This window comes from Lactuca saligna, chromosome 5 (genome assembly GCF_052625555.1).
Source record: "Lactuca saligna cultivar CGN05327 chromosome 5, ASM5262555v1, whole genome shotgun sequence".
Taxonomy (NCBI): domain Eukaryota; kingdom Viridiplantae; phylum Streptophyta; class Magnoliopsida; order Asterales; family Asteraceae; genus Lactuca; species Lactuca saligna.
The window spans coordinates 213,692,094-213,719,760 of NC_136421.1; the positions used below are offsets into that span (position 1 = coordinate 213,692,094).

The 27,667-nt window shown below is 33.6% G+C and overlaps 1 protein-coding gene across 1 annotated transcript; it reads left to right on the forward strand.

The window, feature by feature from the left end:
- Positions 1 to 21,357: 21,357 nt before the first annotated feature.
- On the forward strand, positions 21,358 to 21,953 carry LOC145046239 (uncharacterized). Its single transcript, XM_078994537.1, has 2 exons — positions 21,358 to 21,477; positions 21,573 to 21,953. Exons 1-2 carry the CDS (start codon positions 21,358 to 21,360, stop codon positions 21,951 to 21,953), a joined length of 501 nt encoding a protein of 166 aa, XP_078850663.1.
- The last annotated feature ends 5,714 nt before the right edge of the window (positions 21,954 to 27,667 follow it).

Here is a 27,667-nt window from a genome sequence, read left to right on the forward strand (position 1 = left end):
GATGTTACCTAGCTCTCAATCCAGTTGAATAACTTTAGATGTTTTATTTTTATGAAAAACTTTTTCCAGATTGTTCCAAACATCATAGGCTGACATCTATTTCTTGAAAATCGTGTGAAGGAGAAGGATAGAAAGAGTACCATACATCCATGATCTCACAATGGAGTCCGTTTTGATCCATGTTCCTTTTGCAGTGGTTGATTATGTAGTTGATTTTCTTTGTCAGCGAGTTCAGAAATAGCTTGAAGAGGAGGCTTGAGATAGCCCTGTCGAAAATACCCGATACCTGAATTACCCGCCGGATTTTTTTCTGGTATCGGGTAAATCGGGTATCGGGTAAATTTTTTCAGTAATCGGGTAACCCGATTTTTTCGGGTCGGGTAAAAGGTACAATTTTTAGGCTTTGGGTATACTCGAATTATTTTAGAAATTCTTTTTTTTTGTAGAGCTTGTACTATATAGTAGGTATTTGATTACGCTTAAACTAACTATAATTATTGTAAAACATGAATCTATTTATTATGACAATACAACACTAACAATATTCAAAGTAATTGTTTATATATCCTCATATTCTTTAAAACTTAATTCTTTTTTAGATTATAGTTTTTATTCCAACCAACAAACTCATTATCTTGACGAAACTTCAGAACATAGCAAAACTTATGGCTACAATTATCATAAACATTTTAAACTTTTAAATTAAGATCTTTAAGTATTTGTTTTTTTAACATCTTATTAGATTAGATTAAGTTGTTAAAAAATTACGTGATATCTCAGGTATTATTGACTAAAAAGTCTCAATATTCAAAGCTTGAGTAACTTCGTTTATGTCTCGTTTGTTTATATAAACAAGACTAATAAAGCACGGCGTATTTATTTCATTAAATTTATTTTCAGGTGAGATTCAAAAAAAATTATATATTTCGGGTAATACCTGAATTACCCAAACCCGACCCGATACTCGAATTACCCGAATTTAGTTTGGGTAGGGTAACGGGTATTTTTTCTAACATGAAAAACCCGAATTACCCGACCTGAATTACCCGAAACCCGAAAAAATTACCCGATCAACACCCCTAGCTTGAGATGATGATCAACTTTGTATCCTATGCAGTGAATTTCGAATAGCTCCCTCCAAATATCATAGTTCATCTGATCTAGGTCAAGAACAAAAGGGACATCATGTTTGATATTGATGGTAGATGTGGGTTTGTCAGGAAGGAGAGAGCATATCATTATGAGTATGGGAAGAACAGAGAAGAAGAAGAATGGAGGAAGAGAAGATGTGTCAACGGGAGAAGATGTGTCGACTAGGGTTTGCAAGATTTTAGGGAAGACGGGTATCACAACTCTGATACCATGTAAGTTGTATAAACTCTCGTGACCTCTCATTCAATAAACAAACGTATATATATAAAAATACAAGATATATGGACCTATACACAGAGGGTGTTAGGGAAACTTTTTAAATGACTTTTGTCTTTTAACTTTTCTAAAAAGATATAAAGATGTTTGGATGATGTAAAAGTTCTTTTCAAAATAACTTTTTGTAAAGAAGAAAATGGTGAGTTTTCAAAAATCAAGAAAGTGTGACTTTTTGTAAGTTTTGGACTTTTAAAGCTAAATCAAACTCAAAAGTCAAAAAATACTACCCAAACACTTTTTAAAACTCACTTTTCGCTTTTGTTTCCTCAAAAGAACTTTTATAAAAATAACTTTTACAAAAAGAACTTTTAGGTTTAAAACCCAAACACCCCCACAAAAGGGCCAAATACAAATAATAATAAACAAAGTATCACTTGCTAACAATTTTTATCTAATTGTTTGTGAAATACAATAAAAATAGAGTTTCATGAATTGTTATTTTAATTTATGCATTTCACAAAATCAAATCAAAATGCTATAATATGAAAGTCACAAACTTCTATTTGAAGAAAATTTCATGGACAATAAAGTGGATCTTAGTGCTGAAGGAGTCATTGATATGAGGTGTGGGTTGGAGGTGGCGACGCCACCATAAGGAATACCATTAATTTTTTGTGGTATCACATATTTCATGTTTGATCGGGTAAATTAAGGGTATTTATCTTTAGTTCATATAAATTATCAAATTATGAGATACACATTCATCCATTCATACAGATGGGTATACAAATCAATTAGGGGTACGTATAAAATTAAGCTAAGTTATCCATTCCATCATTTTTAACTTAAATTTTGGTTAGTTGTGTTTTATGGATGGAAACCTGTATCGAAAGAAGTGATCAATTTTCATGTATTGTTTGATAGAAGAAAAAGAACTGGAATCAGGGAAGAAAAAAAAACCCACTATGATGATGAGGAGACAAATCTATTAAAAGGGGTGAGAGAGATGAACTCCCTTCTCACTCTTAGAAAAAAAAAAAAAATTTAAATAATCTAAAGGGCATTTTTTTTTCTTCGGATTTTGTTTATATCGTTTTTTCATATATGTACTGAGTGAATTATATTGTGAGGTCATATATGTAGTAAGAGAATTATGTTGTGAGGTGACTTAGAGTTCCGGAAGTTACAAAAAAAATTGGAATTACTTTTGCCTTTAAAGCTAGTATTTACTTTATATTTTCAAAATTGTGACTTGTACGATTTGATTCAAGTATAAACAAAAATTATAATAATATCAAAAAGAATGATAACCTTGACGTAGAAACATATAACAAACGTTTTCCTTTATTTCTTTGATTTGGAGAAATTAATTTGTATGTCATATTAAACCTTATTTTGAAAGACTTTAATGGAGTATTCGGGTCGATATCATCAGAAAATACCGACCCGAGCCCTCAGTCACATAGAATCAAATTTATAATAATGTTAAGAAGTATGATAACCTTAACTTAGAAATGTTTAACAAACGTTTTTTTTTTTTTTATTTCCTTGATTTCGAGAAATTTATTTGTATGTCATATTAAAGTATATTTTGAAAGACGTTAATGGTGTACCCGGGTCAATATCATCGGAAAATACCAACCCAAACCCTCACTCGGATACGATCAAGTCCAATTAAGATTGCCGAACAATGCCGAGAACATTGCAATACACGTCTCATAAGAGACTAGGTTACAAAATATTCATGGTCTCCCAAAAAACCATATAAAAACAAAGTATATTCTAAGGGAAGAGCAACTTACTCTTTTCTAGAAATCATAGAACTCACATTTTAAGCAAAACAATCTTATTTTAACTTAAGCATCGGAGAGCTACTCGGGGCAACCTCGGTATAACACCTGATATTCGAGTTTATGTCTACAGAGAGCATGCAAATTACCATCAAAATTTGAAGAACCATACGATTGGAAAGGGACGTAGCATCAAACGTCGTAGTAATAATAATAATAATAATAATAATAATAATAATAATAATAATAATAATAATAAACTCATTTTAAGTTAAATAATAAACAAAAGAGTAATCATATAACAAAATATTCATTAAATTGGCATCATTAACTCTTTGTTATATATATATATATATATATATATATATATATATATATATATATATATATATATATATATATATATATATATTATAACCCGACCTACAGATTCGGATTAAACAATTAAAATATAATAAAAGAAAAAAACCACATGTTTGTAGAAGCTTATGTAGGATAAATAACATTAACCAAAGTTATAGTATATGTGACAAATATTATTTACATATAAAGAACTCTAAAATCTGACTTCCTATGAATAATTTATGTTTCTTCAAAGTTTTGCGATTAAACCGACGCAACTATGCATATCGTAAAAAATAAAATTTTAATAGGTTGCTTAATAGTCTAAACAATCTAAACGAAAGTTGTAGTGATCGTAAAACCGAGAGCATGCATATAAAGAACGTCTAAATCTAACTTCTTATGAGAAAGTTATGATTTTTCGAAATTTCAGTGCAACTTTGTTAACACAAAAATTGAAATTTAAATCGGATGATTTTTAGCCGAAACAACGAGTAGAATATCTCGTTAATAGGAGTTTGTTGATATAAAGGCAAGCAAGAACAAATGTCGTATGAAAAAAAAAAAATTTAAACGGATTTTAGCAATCTAAACCTTATAAAATAATAAGAAAAAAAATAAAGTGAGAGTTAGATGATGGGGTCTAAATGAAAGTCGTAGATCTTGTCGGTAACGACATGTGGATATAAATAACGTCAAAAACGGAATTCGTATGATGAAGTTACAAATTTTTGAAATTTCTGCGAGTACGTTACGCGCAAAAAGGCGCGGCGCGCATCTTCTAGAAGCTACCACAGCACCACTCGAATCGGGGAACGTGTCAGCAGCACAGCGGCTGACTAGAGCCAGGGCGTGGCACGCGGTGTCATTTTCAGCCTTATAAATACCATTCAACCTCTCATTTGATTTCCTCACCACTATAACTCTTTCTCTCGAGTTTCTTTAAGTTTTTGTCTAATTTTCCCTTAGTTTTAAGATTCTGGCGAAGCCTTGAGGTCCCTGGGTGCCCAACATTAGTGGCTATCAGGTCGGAGTTCGGAGTTCTATCAATACAATTTTCGGACTTCCGTCAGGAAAATCTCTATAATTTATATTTATATTGCTTTCAGTGGAACTTATATTTATATTCAGAGTCATTATTATAAATTTATAAATATGATTTGTCAGTGATTCCAAGTCATATTATTGATTGATCTCCTTACCACCCCCGGGGGGGGGGGGGGGGGGGGGGTGATGTTTAGGCTAGATTTACTAAGGTATTTAAAGTGGGATTTTCAAACAGTAAAATATATATACCAAACAGACCCTACCTCCGATATGATCTTGCCTGGTTGTTCTTTACTTGATAGATCTTGATGTGGACATTGGGATTAGTGAGGAATTTAGACTGTCATTAGTCTTCGGAAACATTAGACTAAGACTCAGTATTAATCACACTTAGGTCTCGTCAAAAGAAAAGCTAAGGTGTTAGGCGAAGCACTGCCAAAAATCACTAGTTATCCACTTGTATCAAGTGAGTGTATAGTTACTTTCTACTAACACATAAATACAAGTATTCTAGGTGCTTAAATGTTATATGTGTTGTTTAGCTGTGTTTGATATATAATGTGCAACATGATATATTTATCTCTTGATTAAGCTATATATATATATATATATATATATATTTTATCATACATAGAATATGATTGGGTAGTGAGGGACTATGAGAAATAATAAATGAGAGGATCTGATAGGCTAGTAAGGGTTGAGTAAAATAATAAATGAGAGGCCGAGATAAGTTAGTAAAGGGTTGTGCGAAATAACGAGCTGTGACTTGCTCGAGTGTAACCAAATTACTTTTGTACTAATGTGCCTAGTCATCTAGGAAAATATTAGTTATTAAAAGGTTGTGCGAAATTAAGAAGTTGTGACCTGTTGTGATATGACCAAGTACCATCGTGTTTACTGTTGTCTTTACCCAAAATACTATCATATTGTTGTGTTGTGTCCGAAATACTATTGTACCGTTGTGCCTAGATGTTGAAGGAAGAATAGATGACAACTGATGTTGATAAAGATCCTTTAGTAAAGATCTCTCGAGATCATTACTTAAGGATAAAGAAGTGAGGATAACAAGAATGAGTATGTTTCTTATGTTCGGGGAAAGATAGGTCATAGTATAAAAAATATTGTAAGGCATGTAATAACTATGTTTATTTTTATGTTTCTTATATCAGTTATGATATCCCAAAATAATAAATCAATGAAAAACATTTATTCGGAAATACTCTTATGGGACAAATTTCGCAACTTAAAAAATACTATATTTTAAAATAAACATAAATAAAAAGGTCTTTTCTGACCGTGAAAATGGAGATGCTATATATATATATATATATATATATATATATATATATATATATATATATATATATATATATATATATATATATATATATATATATATATATATATATATATATATATTTGATAAGTATTATGTGCATGTATGGTTGATTGTGGACCCCTCATTTCAATTATTTTAAGTAAGTGATTAACAAAAATTATTAAATTAAAGATAACACAAAAATACCATCTAAATCAATTATAAGAGTATTTTAGTCAATTAAGACAAATTTAAAAAAATTGAGATTTAGGGGATAATTAATGCTCTTTATTTAAAAAAAATCGTACTTTTTTATTAAATTAATTCAATTTGAAACGTAATTTGTAAGTATAAACCGATTTTATTCTATCAGAATGTTATTTTGTTAGAATGATATTTTGTGATTCTGTCATAATAGTATTCTACTATAATATTATTAAATAATCTTTTTTAACCCCTAGTTGAATAATAACAACATTCTTATATCTATTCATGAACATCCAAACTTAAATACAAATTAATACATATTCTTACAAAATAACAACCTTATTCATTTTAATATAATCACACATATTCTAACAAAATGTCATAAAATATAATAAAATTCTTACAAAATTGCATTCTTATATACACAATTATTGAACAAATGCACTTAATCTTCTTCAATGGGCCAAATAATCGGCTTGAGTCCAACTATTCTCATGAAAATTTGATGTATTGTCGTAAGAATATAATTCTTCACCAATATACTTGTTTTTGAACTCCGTTTCAAGTCTTTCTCTTGTATGATCAATATTTGATTCATTCTTGAAATCATTCCGAAGGAATAACATGCATTAGTCGTTAGTATTACAAGTTAAGCGAGAATACTTGTTGTTAACGAACATTTTCAAAGACATTCTGACAGAATGCATTTATATAAATAAATTATGACAGAATACACACAAATTCATTTACACCTCATACTCAACTTTCACATCATAATACAATAATTTCTTCTAAAAAACAACATTATTTGGGTTTTTTATACATTGCAAGAGAGAATACGTAAAAAAACAAATACTAATGGTATCCTAGTGAGAATTACAAATTTAATAATACATAGATTCTTCAAAATCTTGATATATATTCTGGTATAATACATAGAATATGGCAGAATATATGGGTGTGTTAGCAATATTTTCTTGGAAATTTCATCATTACCACAGACATAACTGGTTAAATCATTTACAAGCATGTTGATTGTAAAAATTACTGGAAAGTATGTTTTAAATATGGAATTAGTCAATTACCGAGAATTTGGCTTGAAACATCTCTTATGCATTCTATCGAACACCTTTTGTGCAATATCCAATTGTCGTAGATTTACCTTGAAATATAATGTCAAACACCTTCAACAAGTTATATTAAACACCAAACACCTTCACAACACCAGAAATTGCACCGAAAGCATGAGAAAGATTCATGAAATCATGGGAAAAGGAGAAAAATAACCCATATTCAGTAAAAAAGTAGGAAAAAATCTACCTGATACTACTACTGTCGTGATTGATGAAAACGAAGGGGAAGGAATAGGTGGCGGTGATCGATGATTGAACAAGGAGTAGGATGTCAACGGAGGAAAGCAGGCGTTGAAGATGGGACTAGAAGAATGAAGCAATCGGTTGTTGTTGTTGTGATCGGTTCATGAAGGATAGTAAAGAGAAGAGAAAACAGTGGGAAAGGGGAGAATCGTTGCAAACGTGATCGGTTCACGAAGTAGGTTTTTTAAGATGTAGAATGACGTGATTTAAGGAGAATTTTTCAAATATCTTAGGAATTTCCATATAAGCAAGTGCATAGATTACTAGTATACCCTTTTATGATTTATTAATGATTTTATTTTTTTCTTACTTCTGATTAGTTCTTAGATGCACACAATAGTTGTTGTAAACATTTGAATCTTTCTCTCTCTCTCTTTCTCACTCTCTCTCTCTCTCTCTCACTATATATATATATATATATACACACGCACACACACACACACACACACACATATATATATATATATATATATATATATATATATATATGTAAATGTAAATGTATGTCTAACATAGAACCATAATAAATCATACAACAACATTTTTAATTATTAGATCAAATTAAATGATTAGAGCTATGATGGTACAATAATATATTATTTTTTAAACATGAAAATATCATATGTGTTGATATTATATAGGATATTATTATAATATTAAATCTCAAATTCTCTTTGTAATGTTCATGCATGTTCATAAGTGAACATTTACACAGGAAAAAAACCAATAATTCATAATGTTCATACATTAACATTTATACAAAAACCAAGAAATTATTAATGTCCATACTTGTTCATTATTGTATGTGAATATCAAATATATGCATTATGTTTATGTTCATGAATAAACATTTATACAAAAGCCCATAAAATTTCATGTTCACTTGTGAATGTAGGTCTCTTAGATTATTTTTATGCAATATGCATATGTTGATAAATATGCATATGTTGATAGATGAACATGTAAGAATGATCATAAGTGTAATCTAAGGTATCAACACACCACTTTCCTAATTCAACTAAACCTACAATTTATTCCATAAAAGTAAAACTAATAACATGAGATGTTGCATCATCCTCATAAATTACACCATATTTGAAATAAAAGGATGAGAAAATAATTATTTTGTCTTCTTTTTTTCGTTTTCTCTTTCAATTAATAAAATAAAAATACAATGGATATTTGGTAGGCTCATCCAAGTTCCAAAATTGATTATCACAGATGGACTGAATCTCGCTCTATAGAGCCTCCCTCCATTTAGCAGCCTCAAAGTATGCTATTGATTCTTGATAGTTGGTAGGCTCATCACTATCTACCATTGAATTATCATCCTTAGTAATATCCAATCCATAAAACTTAGGTGTGTGGCATACTCTATCAAATATTCGGAGAGGAAATGGAGGTATGTCAGATACCTCAACAGAGAGATAATACCCAAGGTCGTCTTATGCTAGTGTCATGGCCCAGGGTATCATTGGGCTAGGGGAATCAAATTTTCAAAAGGTATAATTGGTATACATGGTTAATTTGGGCCAAAATCAATTGTCTGTTGAATATATTTAGTCCATTATGATTCCATGGATTACTTGAACGCGGGAGCAGCCGGAAGAATTAATATCACGAGAAATTGAAGTAATCTAGGAAGATTTGTTTGTAATCGAATTGCAATTCACATGCTTAAAAGACTGATAATCAATCGATTACTTCCAGTCGACCATCAATCCACAATTACCAATTATGTTTCTTCTTCTCCTTTCTAGCCATTCTCTACGCCTCATACCTTTACCTGACTATAGACCTCAATTTCAAGACTCAATTTCTTCCAAATCTACAAATCAAAGGGAAACCATAATCAATTGATATAGAGAAATCAAATGCACGTTTCTTTGGTTTCTAGAGAAATTGTTTTTGAGTTTTGTTTTGAATCTAATATTATGGTTTATTTGGAGTTTCTTTTAATCTACGTTTTTTGTGGGTTTTTTTTTCAAGATTCTTTTTTGTAATCGTTTTATTCATTATAATCATAGGTTCACTCACTCGTTCTCTACTTCTATAGTCCATTTTTTAGTGAATCCTCACAAAATCATATTGCAATTCTGATGTCTGATTCTTAGTTATGATATTGATAGGTATGTGCTTTAGTTTTATGATTTTTTTTTATCATTGATTACAGTTCAAATCTGATTAAGTTTTATTTTTCTAAAGTCGGGAAAGTTTTTTAAGAAAATATGATTTATGTAATCCCCAAATATTCCTTTATAAAGCTTTTCTTAGTCTTACTGTGATTCTGTTAAGTTTGCACTGCATAGTTAGTAGTTATATTGTATTCATGTACTTGTCAAACGATATATAATGTTTTTTCTAGTTCTACAAAAAGATGGAGTGTTTTAATTGAGTATGTAGATGAATTAAAACTTAAATCATTGTTTGTAACACATTGGTAAAGTCATATTGAAAGTGTTAAAACAACAAAAACTCAACATTTTCCAATTAAAGAAGCTTTAACAAAATTAGCTAAAGTGAGTGTTGTTGGAAAAATTTTGTAGAGATGCTGAATCATTAATAAATTGTGAATTTTTCTAGTTTTGGATTTATTTTAAGTTTAATAATATGACATGATATTTATTTATAATTTTTGGTAAGTAAAAAGTTACAATCCAAATATATGATTCTTGATGTTGTGATAAAAAATTTAGAGGGGTTATTTAATTATTTTGAAAATTATAAGGAAAATGGGCTTGACTTTGCTATTGAGAAGCTAAAGAAGTAACACATAGTATTGGAGTTGAACCTGAATTTCCTATTAAACGTATTTCTTATAGAAAAACACAATTTCATGAAGTTCCAAATACTAAAAGAGAACAACTGTCTTCTAAAGAAAAATTTAAAACATATTATTTTATTGTTCTAGTTGATATAGCTCTTACACAATTGAAAAATAGATTTGAGCAAATGTAACATTTTGAAACCATTTTTGGATTTTTGTTTGATGGTTCAAAGTTAAAATCTTTACTTGATGATGAATTAAAAAAAATGTTGTATAAAAGTTAAACCTAGTTTTGACAGTTGGTGAGGAACTTGATATTGATCGAAAATATTTATTTATTGAGTTACAAGTTTTATAGGTAATGTTGTTGGATGAAACATACAAATGTGAACTTCCTTGGAGGGCTATTCAAATTATGGAGTTCGCAAAGAAAATGTACATGTATCCCAGTGTGTTGGTAGCACATAAAATTTTGTTGATAGTACTAGTTACAATAGTTATCATGGAAAGAAGTTTTTCGAAATTGAAGTTATTGAAATCATATCTTCGAAGTACCATGACTTAAGAAAGATTAAACGAAATAGCAATTTTGAGTATCGAATGTCATTTTCTACAAAGTCTTGATTATCATAAAATTATGGTTGTTTTTGCTTCAAAGAAAGGCATGTAGGCTCGTTTTAGATTATTTTTGTATGTTTTTTATTTGTATAACCATGATTTAGTTTGATTATAAAATTTATTTCAATTTTGCTATAACTTTTTTTTATATAAGGGCAATTTTTAGTATCTCGCCTCGAGTATTGGAAGTCAATGAACTAGCCTTGCTAGTGCTAACTTCAGGTTCTAGGTTGTTTGTTGGTTGACTCTTGAATTTCTTCAAGATCAATATGTCTCCCACTACCTTATTTGGAAATTAGTTCATTCTCTCGGAAAGGATACCCTTCAAGCAACAAATAAATTTTTCTCTAAAAGTTAGTAAAAAAATACCCAAAAGACCTAACGGGGTATCCAACAAAGTAACACCTTTCTGATTTGGGTTCTTTCTTATTGAGTGCTTGACGAATGAAACACTCACAACCTACAATTTTAAATGTGCTAGTAAGGGAGCTTCCCTACACCACATTTGAAAAGGTGTTTTGGAAACCTTCTTAGTTGTTATAAGGTTTATGACCATATCAACAGTCTCCAATGCATATGTGACAACCGTCATATTCTGGTCAATTCAAAGTCAATTGGGTTAATATTCGCATATGGGTTCAACATATGAATTTTTGATTTCGCAAGTTTAGAGTTCAGAACTAAACTGTGTTCGCATCTGGAATGAAAATTTTGTGAATCGCATTTGATTAATTAGGTTAAAATGCGAAGGTGATTAATGCGAAGGGATGCGAAGGGTGTAAGAATGAAGATGCGAAGTATTTCACAGTAGAATGCGAATTGGGGAAGAAAACAGAAGATTTCAAATATTGTCCCTGGAGTTTCGCATTTTTGGAAATAAATACTCAACTTCGCAAATGGGGGTCATAAAATGCGAAGGTGATTAATGCGAAGGGATGCGAAGGGTGTAAGAATGAAGATGCGAAGTATTTCACAGTAGAATGCGAATTGGGGAAGAAAACAGAAGATTTCAAATATTGTCCCTGGAGTTTCGCATTTTTGGAAATAAATACTCAACTTCGCAAATGGGGGTCATAAAATGCGAAGGTGATTAATGCGAAGGGATGCGAAGGGTGTAAGAATGAAGATGCGAAGTATTTCACAGTAGAATGCGAATTGGGGAAGAAAACAGAAGATTTCAAATATTGTCCCTGGAGTTTCGCATTTTTGGAAATAAATACTCAACTTCGCAAATGGGGGTCATAAAATGCTGAAATTGCAGAATTTTTAAAGAGATACACACACATAGACAATTATAAGACATTGTTCTTGACTTTTGAGTCCAAAGACGTATGATCACAAGCAACCACCCCACACCCACTCTATGACCAGCCATACCTCCCCACCTTACCTAGGTCACATCAATGTCTTTTCCACTCAATTATCCCTCTTCCCACGTTTTTGAGGGCTGATTATTCATCCTCTCTCCTCATTTCCTCTCATTTGCCCTCATTTCACTAAGTATCAAACACCACTTTCTCTCAAACTTTTCCCACTCCAAACTCGAGATTCAAGGCTGATCTCACGTGTTCTTCCACTCTTAGTAAGTATAATTCATCCTCCTTATGATTATTTCACTTCATTCTACTCAAATCATGAATATCTTACACGAACTCCATCATAATTGTGTTAGATCTTCGAATCTTCAAGTGTTTCCTCAAGTGTTCTTGGGTTGAACACTTTCCTTCTTCAACACTTATCTACTGAAATCACTCAAGGTGAGTTCATACCCCTACATTTTCATGTTTTCTCAAGTTTTCAGGGGGGGAATACAAGTTAAAACACTAAGAACGTATCTAAATTTTTCTAACAGCCTTCATCAGAAAAGTTCAACTCCATTCACGGACTGTTTTGGGCATCTTAACTATTTTTGTTTTCAAAACTGTACAAGGTGCAAATAGATCAAGTTTTTAGCTTTAAAATGGCTACTTGCACATCTCCATACGATTTTTCTACAATTTATGGTGATTTTTACAAAACTGCCTATCATTTCAAACAACAATCCGGACCAGTCTGTGATTATGGACTTTTTCACCCAAGTTAGAGGTCATTATAAATTGTGATAAAAATTATGAGCAAACTAGACACATTTTGTGAACTCTCAGAATTTACGGATCTAGTTTTCGACTTCGTATGATTTTTCTATGATTTTTCCAAATACAGGGCAGAATGGCTAAAGTTAGCCAACAGCATGTAAATATCGTAACACTTTGTATTATGTTGAGCAAAGTGTATAATCATAAGTTCTAATATTTGAATGTGTTTCCGTGTTAGTTTATCATTATGAACTGGAATTAAGACATTCATATTAAATATTAAATATTATTCATTCATTTTGGAACACGTATTATTAGACTATAAAATGTATAGTTTGGATAAATTCACAATACTAATACATTTCCATAAAAGAATTCATACATATTACATACATTTTAGATAAACTATAATAGGTATAGTTTATGATACATCACTCAACGCACTCGTACAAAAAGGGGTACAAATACAAAGTACCGGGTCTCTATACAAAAAGGGGTACAAATACAAAGTACCGGGTCTCTATACAAAAAGGGGTACAAATACAAAGTACCGGGTCTCTATACAAAAAGGGGTACAATTACAAAGTACCGGGTCTCTATACAAAAAGGGGTACAAATACAAAGTACCGGGTCTCTATACAAAAAGGGGTACAAATACAAAGTACCGGGTCTCTATACAAAAAGGGGTACAAATACAAAGTACCGGGTCTCTATACAAAAAGGGGTACAAATACAAAGTACCGGGTCTCTATACAAAAAGGGGTACAAATACAAAGTGCCGGGTCTCTATACAAAGCTATTATGATATTAAAACTACACATCCTCTAAAATTGTTAGACTTCAACTATAGTCGCTGAGCGTATATGTTGAGTCATATAAGAATTTAGTCTTGATTGGCCTAGAATTGGTGGTGCCCGCCTCATCTCCTGTTCCTCGTTGGGTTGTGGACCTAGGGCAGACCCACTATATTCAACGTTTTATCTAAGTTAAGCCTTATATAACTTTATATGTTGGACGATTATAGAGGAACTCTACGGATTACTCTAGGGTTCATTACAGCATCATGTAGGATTATTTCTAGTCATACTTAACTAAGAAAATATTGGATTTTCTGGAAATCAAACTAAATCGATTTTTCAAGGAAAAACGGTTTCTACTTCAAACAAAACTCTTATGAACTCACCAACCTTTGTGTTGACACTCTTTAAAACTACTTGTATTCTCAGGAAATCAGTGAAACAGGAAAACTTCATCGCTTTGAGGATGGGACGCTAAACCGTCAACAATTTATTTTGTCATCATAATGTAATTGCTTTTGAAACATGTAAACATATACTTTGGTGTAACTTTTGCAATTATATTTATGGTGGTTGTTTTTACTTTGAGCACTATTATACACGTTGTTGTGATACTGTACATGAAGTCCTCCACCCCCAGACGTTTCCGCCATCCTTGGTTTGGGGGTGTGACAGATTGGTATCAGAGCATTGTTTATAGTGAACTAAGTATATCGAACCACATAAGATATACAAACTATAAATGCATTGGGACTAAGGTCTCTGATTTTAAGATTTCAAAACCACTATACCTTTAAGAATAAATAACTTTTGTTAAAAGAATACATGCATGCATACATACTAAGGTCAGCATTATTTTAGGACAAAACAAAAGTAATGATTGTTGGATATCACAGGTAAGCCTGGGGATGTATGATCAGTCTTGGGAATAGCATAGCCTGATCAACTATGCTGGTCCGAGGAGTGATTAGCATATGCCCAAGAATGGTTGTGATGTGGCAACAAGTCTAAAAATTTACCAACACTACCACAATGAAATACCATAGGGGTATTTTGGCATTATTAAAATTACATATGTGAGAACTAAATAGATCTTTATCAATAGGTCAATAGTTGCTTAGTGGATACATTAAAGTTTTATGTATCCAGGACGTCATAGACTTAGAATCTGTGGATCTTTGCTCTACTTCCTGTTCTCGTTGGATTGGGGATTTAGAGTTAGGGTCGCTTATTCGAAGGTCTATCCTGTCCCGAATACATATAATTAGTATGCACTAAACAATTTGTTGAAGTACCTGATAAAGATCATCGTATAATTAGCTAATTAGTACGTTTGCTTAATTATTTCTTATATCCCCATTTCTCGCGAAGATATCATGGTTGGATTTCCATCCACACGACGACCGTACTACCCTAACCACGACAATACCAAATGGCTCGGAGAGGAGCCAGAGAATGATTACCCAACCCCTGTAGATGGTCACCAAGCTGAAGGCTATGCTGATGGTTCTGACTCCGACGCTGAAGTGGAGAACTTAACCCCGATGACTCTTGTTCCGAATCCCAACCCTCGACCGGCTATCAAGGCCTGACGCCTCCTTGGGAAGAGTGCTTGGAAACCGGGAGCAAAGAACAAGACCAACATATGTTGTTTAATAGAGAACGAAGTTTCTACAACATAAACAAAGGAAGCTCAGCAGATACAATTTTTCCAATCCTGGTCCATAGAGTTGCCCGAAACGAGATTCAGGGTAGAACAACTCTCTATAGTATCGCAGAGGTTGATAGAAATGCAAGAATACATACGATCCGCACCAATCGCCTTGAGCACACTCGTGAAAAATCTAAGAGAGACCACAAAACCCACTAACTCGTGAACTTCATTCATATGGACTTCCTTTATGAACTATATATAAGGAATTCTTAAATCGAAGAAAAATGCAGGAAAAAAATCAAATTCTATAACAACTGACTTGTCTTTACTAGTAGGAACTTACCATCTGATCAGTTTTCCTTTTGCAAACTCATGACAGAACAATGTCACCGAGGGAGAAACCACTCCGGAACTGCCCGCAAATATCAGTACGTGTTTCTAACATCGACATTTAAATCCCGAATTTCTTTATATGCTAAATCTAGCATCGATTAAAGCATGCATAGTAGTAATCATGTGACATCGGGCGAGTTATTCCTTACCATAATCAAATTCTGGTACTACGAAAAGTCATCCCCATCTTTCCTCTAAATTCCTGGATCCCCATTCGAAGTGCAAATTTCGGGACGAAATTCCCTTTAACGGGGGGATGATGTGACAACCGTCATATTCTGGTCAATTCAAAGTCAATTGGGTTAATATTCGCATATGGGTTCAACATATGAATTTTTGATTTCGCAAGTTTAGAGTTCAGAACTAAACTGTGTTCGCATCTGGAATGAAAATTTTGTGAATCGCATTTGATTAATTAGGTTAAAATGCGAAGGTGATTAATGCGAAGGGATGCGAAGGGTGTAAGAATGAAGATGCGAAGTATTTCACAGTAGAATGCGAATTGGGGAAGAAAACAGAAGATTTCAAATATTGTCCCTGGAGTTTCGCATTTTTGGAAATAAATACTCAACTTCGCAAATGGGGGTCATAAAATGCGAAGGTGATTAATGCGAAGGGATGCGAAGGGTGTAAGAATGAAGATGCGAAGTATTTCACAGTAGAATGCGAATTGGGGAAGAAAACAGAAGATTTCAAATATTGTCCCTGGAGTTTCGCATTTTTGGAAATAAATACTCAACTTCGCAAATGGGGGTCATAAAATGCGAAGGTGATTAATGCGAAGGGATGCGAAGGGTGTAAGAATGAAGATGCGAAGTATTTCACAGTAGAATGCGAATTGGGGAAGAAAACAGAAGATTTCAAATATTGTCCCTGGAGTTTCGCATTTTTGGAAATAAATACTCAACTTCGCAAATGGGGGTCATAAAATGCTGAAATTGCAGAATTTTTAAAGAGATACACACACATAGACAATTATAAGACATTGTTCTTGACTTTTGAGTCCAAAGACGTATGATCACAAGCAACCACCCCACACCCACTCTATGACCAGCCATACCTCCCCACCTTACCTAGGTCACATCAATGTCTTTTCCACTCAATTATCCCTCTTCCCACGTTTTTGAGGGCTGATTATTCATCCTCTCTCCTCATTTCCTCTCATTTGCCCTCATTTCACTAAGTATCAAACACCACTTTCTCTCAAACTTTTCCCACTCCAAACTCGAGATTCAAGGCTGATCTCACGTGTTCTTCCACTCTTAGTAAGTATAATTCATCCTCCTTATGATTATTTCACTTCATTCTACTCAAATCATGAATATCTTACACGAACTCCATCATAATTGTGTTAGATCTTCGAATCTTCAAGTGTTTCCTCAAGTGTTCTTGGGTTGAACACTTTCCTTCTTCAACACTTATCTACTGAAATCACTCAAGGTGAGTTCATACCCCTACATTTTCATGTTTTCTCAAGTTTTCAGGGGGGGAATACAAGTTAAAACACTAAGAACGTATCTAAATTTTTCTAACAGCCTTCATCAGAAAAGTTCAACTCCATTCACGGACTGTTTTGGGCATCTTAACTATTTTTGTTTTCAAAACTGTACAAGGTGCAAATAGATCAAGTTTTTAGCTTTAAAATGGCTACTTGCACATCTCCATACGATTTTTCTACAATTTATGGTGATTTTTACAAAACTGCCTATCATTTCAAACAACAATCCGGACCAGTCTGTGATTATGGACTTTTTCACCCAAGTTAGAGGTCATTATAAATTGTGATAAAAATTATGAGCAAACTAGACACATTTTGTGAACTCTCAGAATTTACGGATCTAGTTTTCGACTTCGTATGATTTTTCTATGATTTTTCCAAATACAGGGCAGAATGGCTAAAGTTAGCCAACAGCATGTAAATATCGTAACACTTTGTATTATGTTGAGCAAAGTGTATAATCATAAGTTCTAATATTTGAATGTGTTTCCGTGTTAGTTTATCATTATGAACTGGAATTAAGACATTCATATTAAATATTAAATATTATTCATTCATTTTGGAACACGTATTATTAGACTATAAAATGTATAGTTTGGATAAATTCACAATACTAATACATTTCCATAAAAGAATTCATACATATTACATACATTTTAGATAAACTATAATAGGTATAGTTTATGATACATCACTCAACGCACTCGTACAAAAAGGGGTACAAATACAAAGTACCGGGTCTCTATACAAAAAGGGGTACAAATACAAAGTACCGGGTCTCTATACAAAAAGGGGTACAAATACAAAGTACCGGGTCTCTATACAAAAAGGGGTACAATTACAAAGTACCGGGTCTCTATACAAAAAGGGGTACAAATACAAAGTACCGGGTCTCTATACAAAAAGGGGTACAAATACAAAGTACCGGGTCTCTATACAAAAAGGGGTACAAATACAAAGTACCGGGTCTCTATACAAAAAGGGGTACAAATACAAAGTACCGGGTCTCTATACAAAAAGGGGTACAAATACAAAGTGCCGGGTCTCTATACAAAGCTATTATGATATTAAAACTACACATCCTCTAAAATTGTTAGACTTCAACTATAGTCGCTGAGCGTATATGTTGAGTCATATAAGAATTTAGTCTTGATTGGCCTAGAATTGGTGGTGCCCGCCTCATCTCCTGTTCCTCGTTGGGTTGTGGACCTAGGGCAGACCCACTATATTCAACGTTTTATCTAAGTTAAGCCTTATATAACTTTATATGTTGGACGATTATAGAGGAACTCTACGGATTACTCTAGGGTTCATTACAGCATCATGTAGGATTATTTCTAGTCATACTTAACTAAGAAAATATTGGATTTTCTGGAAATCAAACTAAATCGATTTTTCAAGGAAAAACGGTTTCTACTTCAAACAAAACTCTTATGAACTCACCAACCTTTGTGTTGACACTCTTTAAAACTACTTGTATTCTCAGGAAATCAGTGAAACAGGAAAACTTCATCGCTTTGAGGATGGGACGCTAAACCGTCAACAATTTATTTTGTCATCATAATGTAATTGCTTTTGAAACATGTAAACATATACTTTGGTGTAACTTTTGCAATTATATTTATGGTGGTTGTTTTTACTTTGAGCACTATTATACACGTTGTTGTGATACTGTACATGAAGTCCTCCACCCCCAGACGTTTCCGCCATCCTTGGTTTGGGGGTGTGACAGCATAGCCCCATACACTAATCAGAAGCATAACACAACTCATGATCAATCATATCATATCAAAGAATCTTTGATTCATCATCTCAACCACACCATTATGTTGTGGTGTTTTAGGAATAATTCCATAGTTCTATATGATCATAGAATTTTTGACTAATATATTCTCCACCATGTCTAAGTCTAATAGGAGGATCTTAATTCGTTTATCTAGTTGATTGTCTACTTTTTTCTGGAACGTCCTGAACACCCCAAAGGTTTCAATAATCCTCGGGGATTTGAGTACATTTAAACCCAAATATTGAAGCCCAAGAATAACTCATCTTTAACGATTGGGTTGAAGGCTTAATGGGGTATGACGTCAACCTGTTTATGCCTCCCAAAGTCGGCCAAAGAGGCCTTGTCAAACCCGCAAGCCTGGTAAATATGTCGGATGAAATATAATGTTATTCCAGCTATAAATTGTCCGACAGCATGTACATGAATAAAATAATCTCCTGGTATAAAAGCAATATCCTGAGAGGCGGGAAAAAATGACTTAAAAAATATTATTCTATAAAAACAACGACTACCAGAAGGCAAGACCATTATCCTGAAACACCATATAACCAAAGGTCCTTCTTTAAAACATAAATACCCCTCCCTCTCCAAAAAAGAGGGAAGCAACAAAAAAGGACATAATCAACAATACACCCCAAATGTTATGCATTATGACATCAAGTTCTTTGGCATTTGAGGGTATTATCGGGTAGCCCTAGAAATACTATTGGTCAAGGTTTCAATTATTTTGCAAGCGTGACTACCTATGTAAATCATCAAGAAGACTTATCCCCATTTTGTCTCACCTTTAGCCCCATAAAAACCCACTTAGCATCAATAACCATACTTAATGGCCTTAGTAAAGTTAAAGAGAGGTTCAATATATACCTAGTTATTCTCTTATTCATTAGATCACGACAAGTATCAAAATAAAATGAGAAGATAAGGAAAGAAAAATAATGCATTACATATATCAATCATTAAATAGGTAGAATGATGAATTATAAGTAAAATTTATTTTCCTAAATTTTATTATCAAAATTTCTAGATTTAAACTGTATTTAGTGATTAATTTTGTGATACAACTCTTAATGTTTAGATAAAAAATATAAATAAAAGTTTGTTTCTATAAGAGGTCATTTGATAAGAATAAATATCAACGAATACCATTTAGTTCTATCAAAATTCATTAGTGAACACCACTCAGCCCTTGTGGCCATGGAGGTTCGCCTGCAGTGACTCCAGGGCATGAAGCAAAGCTTTATGTTTGCAGCGGGGGATTAGTCGGTGCGTGAAAGCTGACCCGGAAACCCTCGTTAGGGAAGTTCCCTTTCAAAAAAAAAAAAAAAAAAAAAAATTCATTAGTGACATTTAATTAGAATTAATAAAAACTTTTAGAGGATGAAAGCCAAAGTCAAAGTCAATTTAGTTTTATATTTTATTCAATTATTTAAACTAATTATTTTGAGAAAATGATTAAAATATGTATTTTAGGTAATTGAACAAGAAACCATCGAACGATTTATATGGCTCACAAGATTAAGGTTTAAATGGGTTATGTCTACGAACGAATTAAAGTAATTTATATATATACTAATTTTAGTTTCCCTTGGAAATAGTAATTTTTTTGGGTTTAGGTTTTTGCCACAAATGTTTCCTAAATTTGACATTTTTCATCATCTAAGTAAAAACTTTTACATTTTTAAGTATTGATTAAGTTTTTGTATATTTAGGTTTTTGCCACAAATCTTTAGTGACTTTGACACTTTTCGTAGTCTAAACTTTTATATATTAATGTTTTTGTCATAAATTTTTAGTGACTTTGACACTTTTCAACCTTGAAGTCAAAACTTTTTCATTTTGACATCAAAACACCAAAAAAAACTCCTTTAGACTTTTGACACCATATTTTTCTAGCTTTGACAACTTTCACACTATAGCCACAACATTTTTGTGTTTCTCAGTCAATGTTCTTTCTTTTGGTTGTATACTTTTTACATTTAATTTTAGGGGTTGTCGGCTTTCTCCTTTGTTTGTGGCAATTTACACTTTCAACACATATTTTAAAGTTTGCCGATTTTCAACTTCTATGATATAGTCCAAAAGCGACGGAGCCTATTGGATATAGTTTATTAGTTGTCATTACGTTATCTATTACTGATTTGTTATTCATGTATTCTAGATTAGTTTGTTATCTTTGAATCTTTGTAACCTATATTAAGCCTCTTTTGGCGAATTGAATAAAGTGTTGAACATTATTCTAAACTCAATATCATCGTTTCTTAGATGGTATCAGAGTGGTCTTTACAACCCTAAACCGTATCTGCTTCTGCTAAAACATGACGGGAGAACCAAAAGACAAAGACAAAATTGGAGAAGGATCTAGTAGCGGGTTCGATTACAACTCAACCTATTATCTTCATCCATCCGACATACCGAAACAGCTTCATGTCAATGAAGTACTTATTGATGCAAACTATTCTGATTGGAGGCAGGAGATGGAGAATTTCTTTTTTACCAAAAAAAATTTGAATTCGTCAATGGTACAATCCAGAAACCAGAAAAGGGAACGAAAGAATACATGTCTTGGATGCGATGTGATGCTATGATAAAGGGTTGGCTTACCACTGCAATGGAGAAGGACATACGCGATAGTGTGAAATATGCGAACACGCTTGCGCAAATCTACAACGACCTTCGTGAACGCCTTGGAAAGGAGAGTTTGCCAAGAACATATGAGTTGAAACAGAAGATTGCAGCCACGCATCAAGATGGTAACTCTGTTTCAGTTTATTACACAAAATTACGTACACTATGGGATGAGATGTCCTCAATTCTTCCTTTTCCAAAATGTTCCTATAATGATTGCTCCTGTGAAATTGGTAAACGATTAGTTGAATTCCAAGAAAATGAACATTTGTACCATTATTTCTAATGGGTTTGGATTCATAATTTTCGGTAATTAAAACACAGATTCTGGCAACGAAACCTATTCCTTCGATGGGGGTGGTGTATCACTTGGTTGCCGAGGACGAAAGAGAGAGGTCCCTATCTAATGACAAAAAAACTCCACCTGAACCGGCTGCGTTCAAGACCTTCCAGAAGGGAGGTGGCTCTAAACCGATGAATAAAGAAGCGAATCCCAAATGGGCGAACAAGGAAGTGAAAGATAAAAGGGACGAGTACTGTACCTTCTGCAACAAGAGTGGTCACAAGCGAGATGGTTGCTTCAGATTGGTGGGATACCCGGATTGGTGGCCCGGTAAGAAAACAACAGACAAGCCTAAAACCATGGTAGCTCATACAGAAATAGAAGAAAGCCCAATACCTGAATTAACCAAAGAACAATACCAAATGTTCGTGAAACATTTCAGTTCCTCAAAGGTTGATGATGAGACAATTCGAAGTGCTAACATGGCTGGTAAGGCTGACTGGATCGTTGATTCAGGTTGTACGCAACATATTACTCACACCCCTCAGTTACTTACAAATAAAATTGTTGCTCCTTTTGAACCACCTGTTTTTATACCTAATGGGGACTTTATACCTGTTAAAGAAAAGGGAGACTATACCCTCCCAGGAGGAGTAAAATTTAGCGGGGTTTTATGTGTTCCAGATTTCAAGTGCAATCTCCTCTCTGTCAGTCATATTAGTAATGATTTACAATGTGCTGTAACATTTTTCCTTGGTTTTTGTGTCATGTAGAAGCTCAACACCAAGAACTTGATTGGTGCGGGTAGACGCCAAGGGGGACTTTACCGGATGGGGATGACTCAAGACAGAAGAGCCATGGCAACCATGAAAAACATTTGGCACAGAAGGTTAGGTCATGCCTCAAAAGAAAATATTTCAAGAATTGATTTTCTTAAGAACAATTCAGTTGGTTTGAGTGAAAAAGTTTGTGATTCTTGTGCTAAGGCTAAATTAGTCAGAACTCCTTTTCATATTAGTTAATAAAACCAATCATATTGTTGAGCTAGTTCATTGTGACATTTGGGGAGGTTACAAAATACCTTCATACACGAATGCAAATTATTTCCTTACTTTAGTAGATGATTACAGTCGGGTTGTTTGGGTTTTTCTCATTAAGCACAAGAATGATGCTAATGCATGCCTAATTAATTTTCAAAAAATGGTGAAAGTCTAGTTTGATAAAAACATTAAAAGGTTTCGTTGTGACAATGGAGGTGAGTTCACTTCCAACTTTATGTGCGAATTTTACAACAAAGAATGTATTTTACTTGAAACCACTTGCCTACACACACCACAACAAAATGGTGTTGTGGAGAGAAAACACCGACATTTGTTGGAAATAGCTCGGGCAATTCGGTTCCAAGCAAACGTTTCAAATAAATTTTGGGGTGAATGCATTCTTATAGTTGTCTATATAATTAATAGGTTACTTTCAAAAACTATAAAAAAAAAAAAAAAAAATAAGACACCTTACGAAATTATTTGGAATACAAACCCTTATATGACCACATGAAGGTGTTTGGCTGTCTTGCATATCATAAAATACAAATATAAAGGGGGATAAATTTGAGCAAAGAGGAAAACCAGGGGTATTTGTGGGATATCCGCAAGGTACTAAAGGGTATAATATTTATGATATAGATTCCAAGAAAATAATAGTTAGTCGGGATGTGATTTTTTATGATAACAAATTCCCCTTTCAAACCATTCATTCAGGATCTCAGTTAGAAGTTGGAGAGCCAGCTAAAATATTGAATGATTCTTGTGAGCATATGTACATTGATGAACCTGAATTAAATTTAAACCAAGAAATGGAGGTTGATATAGACTCGGCAACCCAAGATCAGTATGCATCAGATCATGGGAGTCCAAATGCGACAGAACCATCAGTGCCGACCAGCCCTGTCTCCTTGAGTCCAGCTGTAGTAACCAATCAGAACTCTTCCAAAAGCCCAGAACAAAATGAAAGCACAATAGGGCAATATGAGCCTAATTATCGAAAATTTGCAAAACGAGATTGAGACTCCTGCTAGATTCACACGAACTCGAGTGCAGCCCCAAAGATTTAAAGATTTTCTCGTGAATCTTCCCCTTTTGGTTAGTCATTAACAACCCAACACCAATCAAGAATCCTCCACGATACATCCTATATCGAATTCCGTTTCTTATAAAAATTTCTCTAACAAACATAAATGTTTCCTTATGGCCATTACTTCAAACAATGAGCTTATTTCTTTTTCTCAAGCTGTGAAAGATCTGTGATGGCGTAATTACGTCTAATGATACTTGGGAATTGGTGGAACTACCAAAAGGAAAAAAGAGCTATTATTGCAAGTGGGTTTACAAGATCAAATTCAACCCTGGCGGGACCGTGGAAAGGTACAAAGTGCGGCTAGTTGCAAAGGGGTTCACACAAATGGAGGGAATTGACTACCATGACACCTTTGCTCCGGTAGCAAAACTTGTCACTGTTCGTACTCTCTTGGCCGTTTCGACTAAGAAGGAGTGGTTCATTCACCAGCTTGATGTGAACAATGCTTTCTTGCATGGCGATTTGGATGTGGAGGTCTATATGAAGCTTACTCAAGGGTTTGCCACAGAAAACGACACTCATGTATGCCGTCTTAAAAGGTCACTTTACGGGCTAAAACAAGTTTCACGAAATTGGTATCACAAATTCATGGTTTTTTTTGTTAAGTATTGGATTCTCTCAATCAAATGTCGACCATTCTTTGTTCATTTGGGACAAAACTGGTATTTACATTACTATTCTCATTTATGTGGATGATGTTATAATTATCGGAAATAATATTGAACAAATACAACAAATCAAGACTCAATTAGATAAAGCTTTCAGTATCAAAGATTTGGGCCAGTTAAAGTATTTCATTGGCATACAAGTTGCTAAAACTGAAAATGGGCTCGTTTTGAGCCAAAGGAAGTATGTGCTCGATATTCTTCAAGATAGTGACATGCTTGGTTGCAAACCAAACAAATTTCCTATTGAACAGAATGTGAAGCTTGATCAAGGTGGGAATGAAGAAAAAGTTGATCCAAGTCAATATTGACGGCTTGTAGGTACATTGTTATATCTTCAAGCTACGCGACCGGATGTTACTTATTCGGTGAATATTTTGAGTCAATTTGTCGTTGGTCCAAGACGCAACCACTTGGATGCTTTGCATCGAGTCCTATGCTACTTAAAGGGTACTGCTACACAGGGAGTGCTCTTACCTAAAGATGGACACTCACAGTTGACAACTTTTTGTGACTATGATTGGCTTGGTTGTCCTTACACAAGGCGCTCCCGTATCGGGTATCTCATTATGCTTGGTGGGGATCCTATTTCATGGAAGACGAAGAAGCAGTCAGTGGTTTCACGGTCATCTGCAGAGGCAGAATAACGAGCTATGGCATCTACAGTTAGTGAAATTCTTTGGCTTTGTTAGCTTTTAAAGGATTTACAAGTTCACATCACATCTCCTACGAATTTGTTCTGTGACAATCAAGCAGCCTGACACATTGCCAACAATCATGTGGTTCATGAAAGGACGAAACACGTCGAGATGGACTGTTTCTTTGTCCGTGAGCGTGTTCTTTCTAAAGAAATAATGCCATTAAAGATTGATAGCAAGTTACAAGTTACTGATTTACTCACTAAAGGCCTTGGTTCGGCTCAATTCAATTTTTTACTTGGCAAAATGGGTGTTATTAACTTGCACGCTCCATCTTGAGGGGGAGTATTGGATATAGTTTATTGGCTGTCATTACTTTATTTATTACTTGTTTGTTATTCCGGTATTCTAGATTAGTTTGTTATCTTTGGATCTTTGTAACCTATATTAAGCCTCTTTTGGCGTATTGAATAAAGTGCTTAACATTATTCCAAACTCTATATCATCATTTCTTAGAGCGTGTCCTTTTCTAGTTCATTATTAATTTTGAAATTTGGTTTACATTTATATTAGATTCTACATATAAAACTATATAGAGACAATCAGACAATAGAATTGTGTCTAGACAATAACATAACATATATTGGAAAAATGGGTTTAACTAGGTTAGAAAGAATTTTTTTTTTCCCCATTTTTAACACAAATTTTGGTTTTGTTTGAACCTAAATGATGTTTGTACATTTTTGTTTTTCTCTGTGATACCTTTAATTTGATATGTTGATCGCAATTATAGATGCATTAAAAATAAACCTTGAATCTATTATTTTAGCAAGCAGTAACTAAAGGTGAACAACTGGAGCTTACGGTTAACAAATAAGTTCTCAAGGGATTACTAGACCAAAAATTGACCGAACAAATTGGAAACATTAATTAAATAGAAGACACATAAGTATTAAAGCATGTAATTAATAGGATTTATTGTTGTTCAACCTATATAGACATACCTATATCAATTACTTACTTAATCCGGGTTTTAGCTAAGCGTTCTACACCCCATGTCCTATACACTAAATGGATGATTCTTCATGACAGAGATCACTTTAGACTCTACTTACACTTAGAAAGACGATGAAATTAAAAGAAATATGTAATTGAAGTTATCAATTGATGTGATGTGTGATCTCCAGGAGGTCTTCTAAAAACGGTAGGTCTAGTTAGTTTCGAGAGGAGAAAATTGTAGAGAGCATGAGGAATCCAATCCCATTAACAATTTGTGTTAGGGGACTTTTATAGTAAGGCTTTGGTACTAGTCTTGCGGTGAAACAAGGGCATCAAATCCGACAGGGACAGTGACATTGACTGGATTAACGTGCTCCTTTATTCATCATATATTGTTATGAGCATTATTTTTCTGTGTCGTTTGCAGGCGTTGCCTTTTTATCGCAAGGCGAACTATTCGGATAGCTAGGCTTGTGCAGGCTCACTGGCATGGAGCACGACCACCTAACGGTTGGGTGCTAGATAAGAATATGTTGAGCATAGTGGCAGCTTGACGACCCAACTGCCGCCAATGCACATTAGTAAATTATTTTTGTCGTTCCTTAGGCGCGTCCGAAGGGAAACGATATCATCAATCAATTAGCATGCATAAACAAATTACAATGTTGTTGATGATGATGATTCTTTCTAACATAGTATGGGTAAAAGGATTCATGTTGTTGGTGGTGATGATCCTTTATAAGCTTGGTGAACATATGGACAAAAAGCTTCAAACGTAATGGAAGTGATTTTTGATCTTCAACAATGATGTTAGGAAAGGATTATGAGGTGTCCGAAATCCTCCAATCCCTAAAAAAAATAGCAGATTTCGACTGTAAAATGTATAAAATTGATGAGGAGAAATATCAATTTAAAGAGGATCGTCAATATAGAAAATAGGGCCCAAGATGAAGGTGTTCTAGGTGGCATTTTGGATGATCCCTAAAATGCTAAACATGAGATTTCTAGAATACTTGGCATTTTAAGTCTCTGCGATGGAAGTCTTTGAGGAGCGAAATTCCACACATGGGGTACAAGGTTCAAACCATGACAAATCTAAAATTATTGTTAAAGTTCCGCAATTGACCTTTACACGTAAACCTTATGACAGATTAACATGAATACATGATATACTCAGATGGTACAATTTATAAATTTCTTTTACGAGACATAAACATGGAATAATACTTGATTTGATATTTATATTATTCGTAACACCATTTTGGATGTGTGACATTCTTGA

Coding starts and splice junctions, on each gene's coding strand:
- LOC145046239 (XM_078994537.1), top strand. CDS start 21,358: ATGACGGGAGAACCAAAAGACAAAGACAAAATTGGAGAAGGATCTAGT. Junction 21,478..21,572: donor AACAGCTTCATGTCAATGAA/GTACTTATTGAT, acceptor GGTACAATCCAG/AAACCAGAAAAGGGAACGAA.